The 14,396-nt window shown below is 44.7% G+C and overlaps 1 protein-coding gene across 5 annotated transcripts in view; it reads right to left on the minus strand.

Annotated features, from left to right (window-relative positions):
- The window catches only part of ABCC5 (ATP binding cassette subfamily C member 5), a 96,556-nt gene that overhangs the window by 18,004 nt on the left and 64,156 nt on the right, over positions 1 to 14,396 (minus strand). For all 5 annotated transcript variants that reach the window (XM_063621714.1, XM_063621715.1, XM_063621716.1 and 2 more), the window contains 7 exons: positions 14,098 to 14,244; positions 13,682 to 13,811; positions 12,219 to 12,372; positions 12,000 to 12,128; positions 9,565 to 9,751; positions 7,794 to 7,883; positions 4,630 to 4,819 (listed from right to left, as the gene is read on the minus strand). In XM_063621714.1, the coding sequence (XP_063477784.1) occupies positions 4,630 to 4,819; positions 7,794 to 7,883; positions 9,565 to 9,751; positions 12,000 to 12,128; positions 12,219 to 12,372; positions 13,682 to 13,811; positions 14,098 to 14,244 (1,027 nt within the window). The remainder of the gene's footprint in view (positions 1 to 4,629; positions 4,820 to 7,793; positions 7,884 to 9,564; positions 9,752 to 11,999; positions 12,129 to 12,218; positions 12,373 to 13,681; positions 13,812 to 14,097; positions 14,245 to 14,396) is intronic.

A 14,396-nucleotide genomic window follows, 5' to 3' on the forward strand; every position in this document is an offset into this window, starting at 1 on the left:
ATGCGAGAGAGGAGCTGTTAGCAAAGTCTGTGAGGACAATGCTGGTTTAGCCTCAGGGCAATGCCACCTATTTTTCTATTTCTATTCAGTTGTTATTTCAACTGATTAACTGAGATTATGTATAAAATGATAGAAAATGCGATTAACTTTCCTGAGATACCAGGCAGACACCTTCAAATTACACGGCTTCAGCCTGAGAAGGAAGGGAAGGGACCATTCCATTTTCATTTTTTTTGAAACGGAGTCTCACTCTGTTGCTCAGGCTGGAGTGCAGTGGTGTGATCTCGGCTCACTACAACCTCCACCTCCCAGGTTCAAGTGATTCTTCTGCCTCAGCCTCTCAAGTAGCTGGGACTACAGGCGTGCGCCACCACGCCCAGATAATTTTTGTATTTTTAGTAAAGAGGGGGTTTCACCATATCAGCCAGGTTGGTCTCAAACTCCTGACCTCGTGATCTGCCTGCCTTGGCCTCCCAAAGTGCTGGGATTACAGGCATGAGCCACCGCGCCTGGCCGACCATTCCATTTTCATGAGAGTAAAATGGAAAAATGCCTCCTGGTCACCTTAGGAACAGGTGCACAGAGCTGAATGCTTCTTAGGCAAAGTTAGGAGAACAGAGATCTTACAGCAAGCAGTTGAGGGGCAAACCAGAGGACAAGATGTCTTTTTTCTCCCTACCCTCTTATTAGGGCTGAGAGAGAGACTAAGACAAGGCCTCCTGTTGCCACGGCAGCAGCTGGGGAATGGAAGAAGTTCCAGGGATAAATAAACACATACAAGAAGGAGGTTTTGCCTCAACTCAGTAAGTAGTTGTCAATGTTCTTACTGTGATAGGAAACTGTGGCAGAGAAGCAGGTTTGGGGGATCAGTATTATTACAGCAATCAGCAGAACAGGTTAACCAAATCTTCATTTGAAAAGTTTACATAAGTAATATGAGATAACATCATCAATCTCCCATAATCTCACTTCTATCATTTTGGGCACACTTCCTTTCAGTCTTTCCTCAGAGTTGAGATCATATCAGAAATGCAATATTGTAATTGCTTTTTTCACTTAACACTGCATTGGCCGGGCACGGTGGTTCAGGCCTGTGATCCCAGCACTTTGGGAGGCTGAGGCGGGCAGATCACCTGAGGTCAGGAGTTCGAGACCAACCTGGCCAACATGGTGAAACCCCATCTCTACTATAAATACAAAAATTAGCCGGGCAAGGTGGCACATGCCTGTAATCCCAGGTACTCGGGAAGCTAAGGCAGGAGAATCGCTTGAACCTGGGAGGCGGAAGTTGCAGTGAGCCAAGATCGCATCATTGCACTCCAGCCTGGGTGACAGGACGAGACTCTGTTTCAAACAAAACAAAACAAAAGCATGTATAACAGTCAATCATCTTTTAAAAAAATTTTCAAGATAAAATTTTAGTGGTTGCATTCCATCATGTGCACGTATTCCTGTTCAGCCAGCCCTCTAAGGTCAACATTTAGTTTATGTAAAACTTATAATAACGTTATGTCCTATTATCTTAGTGCTGAAACTTTACTGCCACCTCAGACGATTTCCTTGGGAAAGAATCTTAGAACTGAAATTACTGTGTCAAAGGATATAAACATTTAAAAGGTCCTCTCTCTACAAAGCCAAAAAGAAAAGAAGTTTGCCATAGTCCTGTCTACCTTTCTGCGACTTGGTTCCATGGTTTAGATTTAGAACTACAGTGTTTTAGCTGTTGAATCACTTTTCCTTGGCTGAACGCCTGGTTCTTGACCCTCCTACCTTTCTCTTGCCACCATGTCATGAAACACCTCTTGTGAGGGCCTCATCAAGATCACCATGATGCTGTCTCTTCAGCACTCATGGAGGGCGCAAACAGCCTGCCTTGCCCCAGCGTTTACAGTCACAACCCCACTGTCAGGATCTACCCCCTGGGCATACCTCTGTCTACACAGCCTAATGGGAACCTGAAAAACACCCATAAAACTTGGAAGAAGTAACGTCCAGGAAACTTGGAAAAAGCTGTGTTAGGAGAGTGTATTAGGACCCATCTTCCTAATGCAACAATCCTCACATCCTTCTACCAGAAACGAGTTAGGAAACCTGGTCCATCTAGCAGGATAGTTCTCCTCCTAGAAATGAGTGACTCCAGGCTGGTGGGCGCAGCGTTTCACACCTGTAATCCTAGCACTTTGGGAGGCCAAGGTGGGTGGATTACTCAAGGCCAGGAGTTTGAGACCAGCCTGGCAAACATGGCAAAACCCTGTCTCTACTAAAAAATACAAAAAAAAAATTAGCTGGGCATGGTGGCATGCGCCTGTAATCCCAGCTACTCCAGAGCCGAGATCGCACCACTGCACTCTAGCCTGGGTGACAGAGCGAGAGACTCTGTCTCAAAAAAAAAAAAAAAAAGAAATGAATGACTCTGTTCAGGGTTGGGGGACTCAGTTACTGGCCCCTTTCCCAGATAGGAGGGGAGGAGACATTCCCTCTGGGCTGAGGCAGGGCTTTAAGATCTAAGCTAAGGAAGGAATGGTGCCTGAAACAAGGGGTCAAGTTGTTCCACTTTAACAAAAGGTGCCTAGGTTTGGACCACCTGGACTGGAAGACTTTAGAGTCCTCTGAATCTGACTACCTTTGCACCGATGGGATGTGCTGGTAAGAAAGGCAGTGAAGTCCTCAAGATGGTGTCCTTGACTGACATGACCACAGGAGAGTTTCCAAGTTACCCGTGAAACTTGGAAGAAGCTCTATTAGAACCAGAGTGTAAATCAGGTTATTATTATTATTATTTTTGAGACAGAGTTTCGCTCTTGTTGCTCAGGCTGGAAGGCAATGGCGCAATCTCAGCTCACTGCAACCTCCACCTCCCGGGTTCAAGAGATTCTCCTGCTTCAGCCTCCCGAGTGGCTGGAATTACAGGCATCCACCACCACGCCCGGCTAACTTTTTGTATTTTTAGTAGAGATGGGGTTTCACCATGTTGGCCAGGCTGGTCTTGAACTCCTGACCTCAGGTGATCCACCCACTTCAGCCTCCCAGAGTGCTGGGATTACAGGCGTGCGCCACTGCGCCCACTATGTTCTTTTTCTTGTTTCTCTCCTGTCACTAACTATTGTTTAGTGAAGTTGTGGTGCCTGTTTTGGCCTATCTCACCTGTGTTAAAGGGAAATCATAACAAGGGACATCAGTCAGCTTTCAGGGGAGCCGTGTACCTCTGGGGACCAATGCAGCAGAGGGGCTCAAGGGAGAGAACAGTAAAAAGGCTTGGGGACAGTCACCCTGCTTGGCTAAAGATTCCCTTCCAGCATGAAAGACCTGGAGCAATGTCTTGTTTTGACATGAAGTAATTCCCTCAAACAGAAAGCAGGAAACGGCTTTTTCTTTTTCTTCCTTAGAACGTTATTTAAAATAAATTGGCCAGAAAAGATAAAAGTTTTTTTTTTTTTTTTTATGGCAAGGAAAAAAGCTAGAAGAGTTTTGATGCCAAAGAAGCATGGAGCCTAGAAAGCTAATGAAAACTGAATCAAAGATACCTCTTATACAAGGATAAAAAGGACAGTAAAAGAAGACAAGTTCAGTCCTTGGAATGCTATTTAGGAAAGAAAGTGAGAAAAAAGGAACCGAGTGCGATGGCTCACACCTGTAATCCCAGCACTTTCGGAGGCTGAGGTGGGTGGATCATGAGGTCAGGACATCAAGACCATCCTGGTCAACATGGTGAAACCCCGTCTCTACTAAAAATACAAAAAAATTAGCTGGCACCCCTGTAGTCCCAGCTACGTGAGAGGCTGAGGCAGGAGAATCGCTTGAACCTGGGAGGTGGAGGTTACAGTGAGCTGAGATCGCACCACTGCACTACAGCCTGATGACAGAGCGAGACTTTGTCTCAAAAAAAAAGAAGTAAATTACTCAAGTCTTGACCTTTGAAATCTAAAGGATCTATAGTTACACATTTCTTTTCTTTTTTTTGAGACAGAGTCTCGCTCTGTCACCCAGGTTGGAGTGTAGTGGCGTGATCTCGGCTCACTGCAACCTCCGCCTCCCGGATTCACGCCATTCTCCTGCCTCAGCCTCCCAAGTAGCTGGGACTACAGGCATGCGCCACTACACCTGGCTAATTTTGGACTTTTAGTAGAGATAGGGTTTCACCATGTTGTTCTGGCTGGTGTTGAACTCCTCAGGTGATCCACCCGCCTCGCCCTCCCAAAGTGCTGGGATTACAGGCATGAGCCACTGCGCCTAGCCTACTGATAGTTTTAAAAGAAGGCCATGAAACAGCATGTGTCAATGACTTCATTTTTGTAAACCTACATATTACTAGAGGAAGCCTAACAAGATAGCTACCAAAACGTTAGCAATGCTTCTCTCTGGGTAGCAGAGTTGTGGGTGCTGCTCCTCTTTCGTACTTGGCTGTGTGCCCCAGTATTCTGCATTGAGAATGTGCACATTTATGACTGGGAAAAGCACTCAATGTCATCAAAGCAGGTTCAACAATAAACCTAGAAAATTGGTTTCAGTAGGGGGCTGAGACACTAATCGCTTATCAAACAAACAAGGATCCGGTTTAAAGGGATGAAAGTGATATTTCATAAACTGCTACGTTCCAATGGATTCAAAGAAGGCTTTGCACATCCTTACCTGATCCTGTCCGCCCCACAATGCCAATCTTCTCTTTGGGTTTGATCGTGAAGGATACTTTCTTTAGGACGAGAGGGAGGTTTTCTCGGTACCTCATCTCTGCGTTCTCGAAGGTCACCTCTCCCTCCTGGGGCCAGTCAGGGGAGGGAGCCTTGTTCTTAATTCTGGCAGGTGCTTCCAAGGAGAGAGTCTGGGGAGACAAGGGTGGCCAGTTCAGACTGACCACAGATTCTTGGGGAGCTGCAGGCTTTGTCACGGAGAAATAAAACCAGGACAACCATAGTAGCCACACAGAGGTAGCTGCCACCCTGTCACCTTGCTAGGAAGCAAATGCTACCTGGAAGCAAATGCTTCCCTGCTACCTTGGAAGTAAATGCTTATCATCACTAAACTAGACAGAGACAGAGCACAATGGCTACTAAGTGTCATGGCTACTAGCAGCAGCCTGGGGAGGGAAGTGGTGTTCAGACTACCTTTTGTCTCAAGGAACTATTACACAAAGCTGCCTTGGGGGCCAAAGGAAAACCAACACAGGCAGACATGAGGCCTTCCACTCCTCCACCACAGCAGTTTTTACTGAAATTCTTTGAGATAGGATTCTACCATTTGATAACCATCGGCTTAAATCCAAAGGAAGAAAACTAATATTTACTGAACATCTAATTAGATCCCGGCATTCTGGCATGTCTTGGTCAATCCAGGAGACACAGACTCTAATTTTGCCACTGTGTGACCTGGACAGATCACCACTTCTTCTGCATCTTAGTTTCTTATCTGCAAATTGTGCAGACTGGATTAGATGATCTTGAGAATCTGCTCCAGCTCAAAATGCTGTGATATCACTGCTTGGGTAATTTTTGTCATCAACAATCATATCTCGTGATCTTTTAAAAACTCTCTGGCAATTGGCCATGGAGTATATAGCCTTATGGGGGAAGTTAGGGCCAAAGACTGTAGCACTCTCGGGGGTTAAGCCTAAAGTCTAAAACTCCAAGCTGGAAGGACTCTGTGTTGGGACAGTGAGTGGGAGGGCAGGCCCCTGAAATGTGACCAGTTTCAGCAGGGTCCACTTTGTACCACCACTGACTGTAATCCTAACCTCTCCAGCATAAGGCTCTCACCAACCATAACATTAACTCAAACACTGCACATATGTACACACACGGGTCATCTACATACCAGGACAGTGTGCAAAGAGGCTAACTTCTAAACATTAAAGAAGAGCTATTATTAGATACACTGGGCAGCCACCTGCCATCCTTTCTGAGAATAAGAAAGTTATTCATTTGTAAGCTTAAGAAATATTCTACCACTAATGAGGCTCACTGTCAAAACAAATCAGTGAAGCACATCTCTATTAGAAAACCCAGTTTACATACACTCAGTTCCCAACTGAAAGAGTAATTTTTCAGGCTGGACACTATGGCTCCTGTCTATAATCCCAGCATTTTGGGAGGTGGAGGCAGAGGCAGATCGCTTGAGCCCAGGAGTTTGAGACCAGCCTGGGCAACATGGTGAAACCCATCTCTACAAAAAATACAAAAATGAGCTGGGCCTAGTGGCGCATGCTTGTAGTCCCAGTTACTTGGGGGGCTGAGGTGGGAGGATCACTTGAGCCTGGGAGGTCGAGGCCAGACTGAGCCATATTCACACCACTGCACTCGAGCCCGGGTGACAATAAGACCCTCTCTCTCAAAAATAAAAATAAAAATAAAAAATAAAAAATAAAAAATAAAGGAAAAAAAGAAAAAAGTTAACTTTTCAAAACTATGTTTCAAAGTCAAGTGTTGGGAACTCAGAATATACTCTTCACATATAAACAATGACACAGATGCTTGTAAAGTCTCACAGCAATTCAATAAAATAGATAATTCTTAAGAATTGAGTTCAATTTGAGAATCTAACTACTCACGATGCTGCTTCTTTATAAGCAAATTTGTCCAATCTGCGGCCCTTGGGCCACATGCAGCCCAGGACAGCTTTCAATGTGGCCCAACACAAATTCGTAAACTTTCTTAACACATTATGAGACTTTTTTTTGCAATCTTTTTTTTTTTTAAGCTCATCAGCTATCGTTAGTATTATTTTATGTGTGGCCCGAGACAATTCTTCTTCCAATGTGGCCCTGGGAAGCCAAGTGATTGGACAACCCCTGATATGGTTTAGCTCTGTGTTCCCACCCAAATCTCATCTCAAATTGTATAATAATCCCCATGTGTCAGGGGAGAGGCCTGGTGGCAGATGACTGAATCAGGGGGGTGGACTTCCCCCTTGCTGTTCCTGTGACAGTGAGTTCTCAGGAGATCTGGTTGTTTGAAAGTGTGTGGCACTTCCCCCTTCTCTCTCTCTCCTGCTCTATCATGGGAAGATGTGCTTGCTTCCCCTTCACCTTTCGCTATGATTGTAAGTTTCCTGAGGCCTTCCAGCCATGCTTCCTGTTAAGCCTGCGGAACTGTGAGTGACTTAAACCTCTTTTCTTCATAAATTACCCAGTCTCAGGTAGTTCTTTACAGCAGTGTGAAATGGATTAAGACATCCCTGTAGGAAATTGCTTTAAGAGTTCCAGTTAGGACAGCAGCAAGATGCCTGCCACCCACGGCGAGATGGAAGGGGTTCCTGGGGAAAGGTGGGAAGAGCTGGATACTCTCAGTATCAATTAAATTTACTTGTTTGTAAGCTGGGAGAGCAGTTTAGAATTAGCTATGGAGCTTTTCAAACTATAGAAGCCTGGGTCCCACCCCAATACACTGCAACAGAATCCAGAGATGAGGCCACGTTTGTCCTGCCAAAAGCTCAGTAGGGGGTCCTGATGGCCATCCCTGATTAAGAACAACTAGACTATAGTAAGAATTAAAACAATACATGGTTTTAAACAGTGTAAGGAAAATGCTCCATTAGTCAGTTAGGCTGAACTGACAAGATTCTGAACATTCTGGAAATTAGCCAATGAAGTTCTCAACTCGACATAATTTACAAATATACTTAGAAACTCTTACGGTAATCTCTTTCCCATTCCAAGCATGGTGGAGAGATTGCTGGAGATTCTGTGGGATTAGATAGGCAGAGAACACAAGCCTCCTCCTTGTACACCCAGCTGAGGCAGCAAAGGGTAAACCGACTCCAAGAGGAGTCAGATCACGGTAAAAGGCCTACAGCAGTCTGACCTTAATGTAGTGATTGATCCTCTCCACTGAGGTGAATCGAGCTTCTGTCTCAGATGCCAGTCTGACCGTAAACTGGAACAGCCCCGTTAACTGATAATGGAAAACAGCAATCAAAGAGATAATTCATTATCAATACACGCCAGGCCAATGCTGGAGAACTTCCTTCGTCTAGCGGACCACTAAGAACTGAGCACACGCAGCAGCTGGTCTTAGGGACCTAGTCATTCTCTTAGCTTTTAAGACATACCTGTTACCGCATCAACTGCAATGCTCAGTGAATGCGGGCAGTATTATGGCACTGCTGGAACCACTTTCTTGTACCCAAAGCCTTTCTATTCATCTTTACATTTCCAATAACACATATCTGCAACTGATTCACTTCTGGACTTCCTACTTGTATCTGAGCCTGTTTGTGGGAGTCACAACAAATGGAGATATCAACCTATGAGCAACTAGTAAGAATGCTTCCAGGAAAGTCAAATCAGATATATAATGCTGGGAAATGAGTGAGTCTGGAGCCCCTGTGCTCCACAGACTGGGGAGTTTAAAAACAGTCTGTATAGGCCGGGCGCGGTGGCTCAAGCCTGTAATCCCAGCACTTTGGGAGGCCGAGGTGGGCGGATCACGAGGTCAGGAGATCGAGACCATCCTGGCTAACACGGTGAAACCCCGTCTCTACTAAAAATACAAAAAATTAGCCGGGCGTGTTGGCGGGTGCCTGTAGTCCCAGCTACTCGGGAGGCTGAGGCAGGAGAATGGCGTGAACCCGGGAGCCGGAGCTTGCAGTGAGCTGAGATCGCGCCACTGCACTCCAGCCTGGGCAACAGAGCGAGACTCCGTCTCAAAAAAAAAAAAAAAAAAAAAAAAAAACAAAAAAAAAAAACAGTCTGTATAATGCATTGTCTTCCCCAACCAGTTGTCAAGTAAATTGCAAAATGTGGCTGGACATCTTGGGGTACCTGTGAAGACATATATCTCTGGGGTTCCTTTTACTACTTATTTATTTTTATCTTTTCGATACAGAAAAATGTCAAACACACAAGAGTAGAAAGAGTAGTATAATGAACTCCCAGGTACCAAAACTCTACTGTAAAAATGAGCAACTTACAGTCAATATTGTTTCATTTGTATTCCCTTCCATTCCTACCCCCACCCCCCCATACTATTTGGAAGCAAATCGCAGAGAGCTTATCTCATCCAAATTATTTCAGCTTGTATCTCTCTAAAATACAGACTCCTTAAAAACATAATTCCAATACCATTATTTTAGAGGGTAATAATAATCACTCAACATCTTAAAGTATCTAGTCAGTGCTCAAGTTCTCAACTATTCTCTGAGCTATTTGAAGACCCTCAATCATCCCTAGGGGCCAGAAGGGTTTAAATGCACGTAAGAAGCATATTGAGTCTATAACATTTCTTAGAAGACTAAAAACAGGCCAGAGATGAAATGGTGGTGAACACAGAAACCCACAATTAAGAAACTATTTTCAAGATCATGTTTCTTTTTGAAGAAAATAGCATCTACTTATTACACACATGCAACAGAGTTCAATTCCTTTATTCCTGGATTCCACACTTACCTCTCTCTTATCCCTACCTGCCCCAGTCAAATCCAGATTGTTACGGTCAAATCAGACCATGAGCAACTCTAGGGGTCCAGAGGTGAAATAATGGCTCGGGGTGGAGCCCCTCACAATCATCCCTCTTTTACATCAGCACAGGAAGGACTCAAACAAGCAAAGATGACGCTCCTATCCCAGAGACTGACCTGGACAGCATAAGAGATGGCGAGACCCGCATAGGCTGGGGGAATCTGCCCGTGCATGAGAACGATCATCAGCCCCGTGGTGGTGATGAGGGCGATGCTGATGAGGTCCAGCCGCACAGCCAGCCACCGCATCGCACACGTAAACAAGAAAAAAGGAGCTTGGTTGTCATCCAGCAGCTCCTGGTACCTGTGAGAAAGACAACACCTAATGGGCAAAGAAAGTACCACACAACCCAACGCATGGTCAAAGCTTCAGTGAATCACATGATGGAGGGCACGTGTTTAAATACTTCCTGTTTCTAACTGAGAGAATGCCCTGGAAACTCCAGGAGGGTATTCTAGGAATTCTGGAGGTATTCTAGGCCGCATGCATAGGAGGACATTAAGTTTTTCTAATCTTAGTTACTCTTTAAAAACAAAAAAATAATCCTATTAAGGAAGTTAGGGAAAACATCTACCTCAGCACAGAGTAAGCATGGGAAAAGAGACTGAATAAAGAGGCTTGTGTTAAACTTCAGAAAAATATCTTAGCTCAGAGGGCATTTCCTGAAAAAAAGAAAGGTTACAAACGCCAACAGCAGAAATGGTTCAAGGCGAGGGAAAAGAAACTCAGAGTGAATATGGGAACACCGTAAGTGTGTGCACACACCGCCACCGTGCAGAATGGCACTTGTTCCCCAGCTATGGAGCCAAGCACCAGGAGAAGCGAGCTAAACCACAGCAAAAGGGACTCAGGCAATGTTTACTGCTACTGAAGGAGCATGGCACGGCCATCAGTAGGGGTCCCAGAGAGCAGACCAGACCCCTCTGAAGGCTCAGTGCACCATGTACAACTAGAACTCCAGAGCAGGAAGTTTTGCTGCACAGATGTGCTTTGCTTTGAAAAATCACTTTTCCTCTTTCCAATAAAATATGTAATCTTTAGAGAAAATTTAGAAAATGCAATAAAAATAGGAAAATGTAAAATTCCAGTAATCTCATCACCCTGTTAAAACCAGAGTTGATATTCTGCTGCATTTCCTCCCAACAGTTTTTTTCAATGCACTGACATTTACTGTGTGTAGGTATATACGCATGTACGTATTTAGTACATTTCACTTTCCTTTCTGCTTAAAGTTTAGGAATTATTTTTCTGAGTCATTTAACATTTTGAAAATAATTTTTTCTAAACTTTCTATTCTAAATTTTCTCTCTAAAAATAATTACCCAACTTTTGCAATAGGCAACATATATACAGAATAGAAAATTTAAAAGTTACAAAAGGTTTACCATGAAAGGTCAAGTCTGTCTCCTTCCCATCTTCCAGCTACCCAGTTCTCCCTTCCAGTGGCAACTAACAGGTTTTTTTTTTAATCCTTTCAGAGATATTTTAAATTTTTATTTTTATTTTTTTTTGAGAAGGAGTCTCACTCTTGTCGCCCAGGCTGGAGTGCAACAGCATGGTCTGGCCTCACTGAAACCTTTGTCTCCTGGGTTCAAGTGATTCTCCTGCCTCAGCCTCCCGAGTAGCTGGATTACAGGCGCCTGCCACCACGTCTGGTTAATTTTTTTGTATTTTTAGTAGAGACAAGGTTCCACCATGTTGGCCAGGCTGGTCTCGAACTCCCGACCTCAGGCGATCCGCCCACCTCGGCCTCCCAAAGTGCTGGGATTATAGGCGGGAGCCACTGTACCCAGCCTGATATTCTAAATGTTATACATAAAAACACATACTCAAAGGTAGCATACAATATATTAATATACACATCTGTACCCTGCTCTTTCACTGATATATGCTGGAGATCATTCCCTATCAGTACCTATAGAGCTACCTCATTCTTTTTAAGGGCCACATAGTACTACTCTATGGATATACCATAGCTTATTCAACCTGTCATATATTGAAGAACATTTAAGTTAGTTCCAATCTCTTATTAATACAAAGCTCCACAATGACAATGTACATAAGTTTCACAAATAAACAATACTCGATGCTTAAATAAAATCTACTCAAATGTCATGACTACCTTTTACTACTTAAAGGAAAAAGCAAAACTCTATGAAATATAGCTTTTCAGGACCAAGGCCAATAGACTCCTAATCTGTGGTGTTTGTTCCTTGTATTTGGTTTTGAGATGGGGTCCACTATATCGCCCAGGCTGGACTTGAACACCTGGGCTCAAGCCATCCTCCAGCCTCAGCCTCCTGAGTAGCTGTGACCATAGGCACGTGACGCCGCATGTGGCCCAAATCTGTATTTTTGTTTTCTCACTTGCTCAGAAAGGAGTCCCGCCAAGCAATTGGATTTTAATCAGAGATTATTCCATTAAATCATGAATACCCTTGGTAATGAGCTTTATAATCCCCATCTCTGGCCTTGAAGAGCCTCCCAGACAAGTATCAAATGCTGGGATGCTGACTCCCCTTTGAGGCCTCTAGCCCCCATCAGGACAAACCTGTGCAGAAACTCCTGCCCTTTATTGTAGGCGTGGATGGTGGCAAGGCCCTGTATGCTGGACGTGATGTGGGAGAGGAAAGGTGACTGCGTGATATTGTCCAGACGCTTCAGCTCCCGAATCAGGACCCTGGAGAGAGAATGAGCTCCGTGTCACAGCAGCTGCCTAGCAACTCAGGCTTCTCCACGGCCCCAGGAGACATGAACGCTTCCTATTTACCTGGAGACAATGTGCAGGACTGAAAAGAGGATGACGAGGGGCCCCACTGCCACAAGGAACCACGGGAAGACTCCTGCGATCATTCCCACGCAGAAGAACACCAGGATAACGTTCTGGATGAACATCTCGGCCTGGAACGGCAGCCGCACATCAACTGCGGAAACCAATAAAGGAGCAAGTGTCAGATAGTTTGGAAAAATGGAACTGAAAATTGAAAAAAACAAAAAGAGGTTCCATAAAATCTCTATCTGAAGTTTGTGATGTTGTCTTTAAACAGTCTGATCAAAGAAAAATTTAGAAACCTGGATGCTCTGATTTTTTTTTTTTGTCTCAAGAAAATCCTCTTACTCTACTCCCTTTTCTTGGTTTCCTTCCTGCCCCACTGCTTTAAACATTTCCCCCCTTTACAAAGTAACATATGGTTATTTTAAAATATTTGGAAAATAAATATGTGAAGAAGAAAACAAAAACTATATTCTTACCAATACCAACGAACTGCTGTTAACATTTAAGACATTTTTTGTCTTGCAAAATTTTTATACACAAAAGTTAAAGGAAGAGCACAGACCCTTCAGCAGTTACCAACTTTCATCTCTTTTTGGCTGTCTCTCCACCCCACCCCCTTTTTTCTTTTGGCTAAAGTAGTTTCATGCAAAACCCAGACATGTTGCTACTATTTACTTTTTTCTTTTTTTCCATTCATGTGTGAGCACATGCGTGTGTGTTTAGCAGAAATGGGAACATGTCATGTGTCAGTTCGAGTATCAGGGATAGTTCTGATTTCTTGTTACCTCTGGCCATGGGTTTACAATGGCCTATCAATGCCTGAAACAAACTCCTTCTATGAAGGCAGCTACAGTGCAGCAATTAAAAACATTAGCTTTGGGGTCAAAAAGATCTGGGTTCAATTTCCAGCTTGGTTACTCAATAGCTGTAGATCTTGGGCCAGTTCCTTGACCTTTCCAGATAGCAGCTTTCTCATTATTCAAGGAGTGAAACAACACCCGCCTGACAGGGCCGCTGCGGGGATTAAGGTAACATGCATAAAACACTGAGCATGCTGCTTGCTACACAGGAAGCCCCCTGTCAATGTCAGGGGCTTTACTGTTACTCTGAACTGTGGGGGTACAGTATTTCAGTTCTGGTGCAGGCACAGCCCATATAACAGCCAGAAAACCTGCCAGGTTGTAGGCATCAAGAAACCAATGCATTGCTTTAAAATCTGTGTGTGTTTCAGAATCTCAGATGCCTCTGTTCAAAGCCTTTCTGCTAACTCAATTCATTGAATTTGTTTTCAGGTCAAACAAGACAGAAAATGCAGTTGCAATGCTCCTGGTGAAAACACCAGCAGCCACTGTGCTCTCAGGATCTACAGACAGACAGATCTGCACATTTGGAGAATCATCTAGAAGGTTGGAAGCACAGTGAACTCGAGTATTAAAAAAAGGCTCAGTGAGAAATACCTTCATCCATGTCTTTGGAAAACCTGTTGAGAATCCTCCCTGTGGGGGTCGTGTCAAAAAACTTCATAGGGCTTCGAAGGATCCTTCGGAAAAGCTCGTCATGCAGCCGGGAGGAAGCTCGCAGTGTGCCCTGAGGAGCAGAGCACAGAGTGGTCAGGGCCCAGGGACAGCCCCGTTCCTACTTGTCCAGAGCACTGCTCCGCAGCACATCCACTCCCAAAGTAGGGAGGTGTGAGGGGTCAGGAGGGACGGGTGGCAAGTGAGAAAAGGTGGAGGCTAATGGAATATGAGTCATCTCAGCCAGGGCCATTCTGCTTAAGGGAGCTCCCCTACTCAGCATGAACTGAGAGACGCCACACCAAAGCCTGACCACAGGTCACCAGGGAGGAGGGAAGAGACCACCCACCACTGCATACCTTGACAAAGACAACTCCTCGAATGGCTTTCAGGATCAGCATGACTGCCATGGAGAGGGCGTAGATGCTGGCGTAGTACTGCATATGAGGATTGTCCTTCATGCTGTCACTCACCGAGGTCTCGTTCCCTCGAGTCACAGTGGTGTTCTGTTTGGAGCCAAAGTTCTATGAGGCAAGACTCCTAAAGACTGCCAAGAGCCCCTGCTCAGCGCCATTCTCAGCTCAAGGGCAGGGCAGGGTACAGGATAATGACCCTGGGACCTGATCATGGCTTTGTCCACCTCTTTTTTTTTTTTTGA

Source organism: Symphalangus syndactylus, chromosome 17, assembly GCF_028878055.3.
Source record: "Symphalangus syndactylus isolate Jambi chromosome 17, NHGRI_mSymSyn1-v2.1_pri, whole genome shotgun sequence".
NCBI lineage: Eukaryota > Metazoa > Chordata > Mammalia > Primates > Hylobatidae > Symphalangus > Symphalangus syndactylus.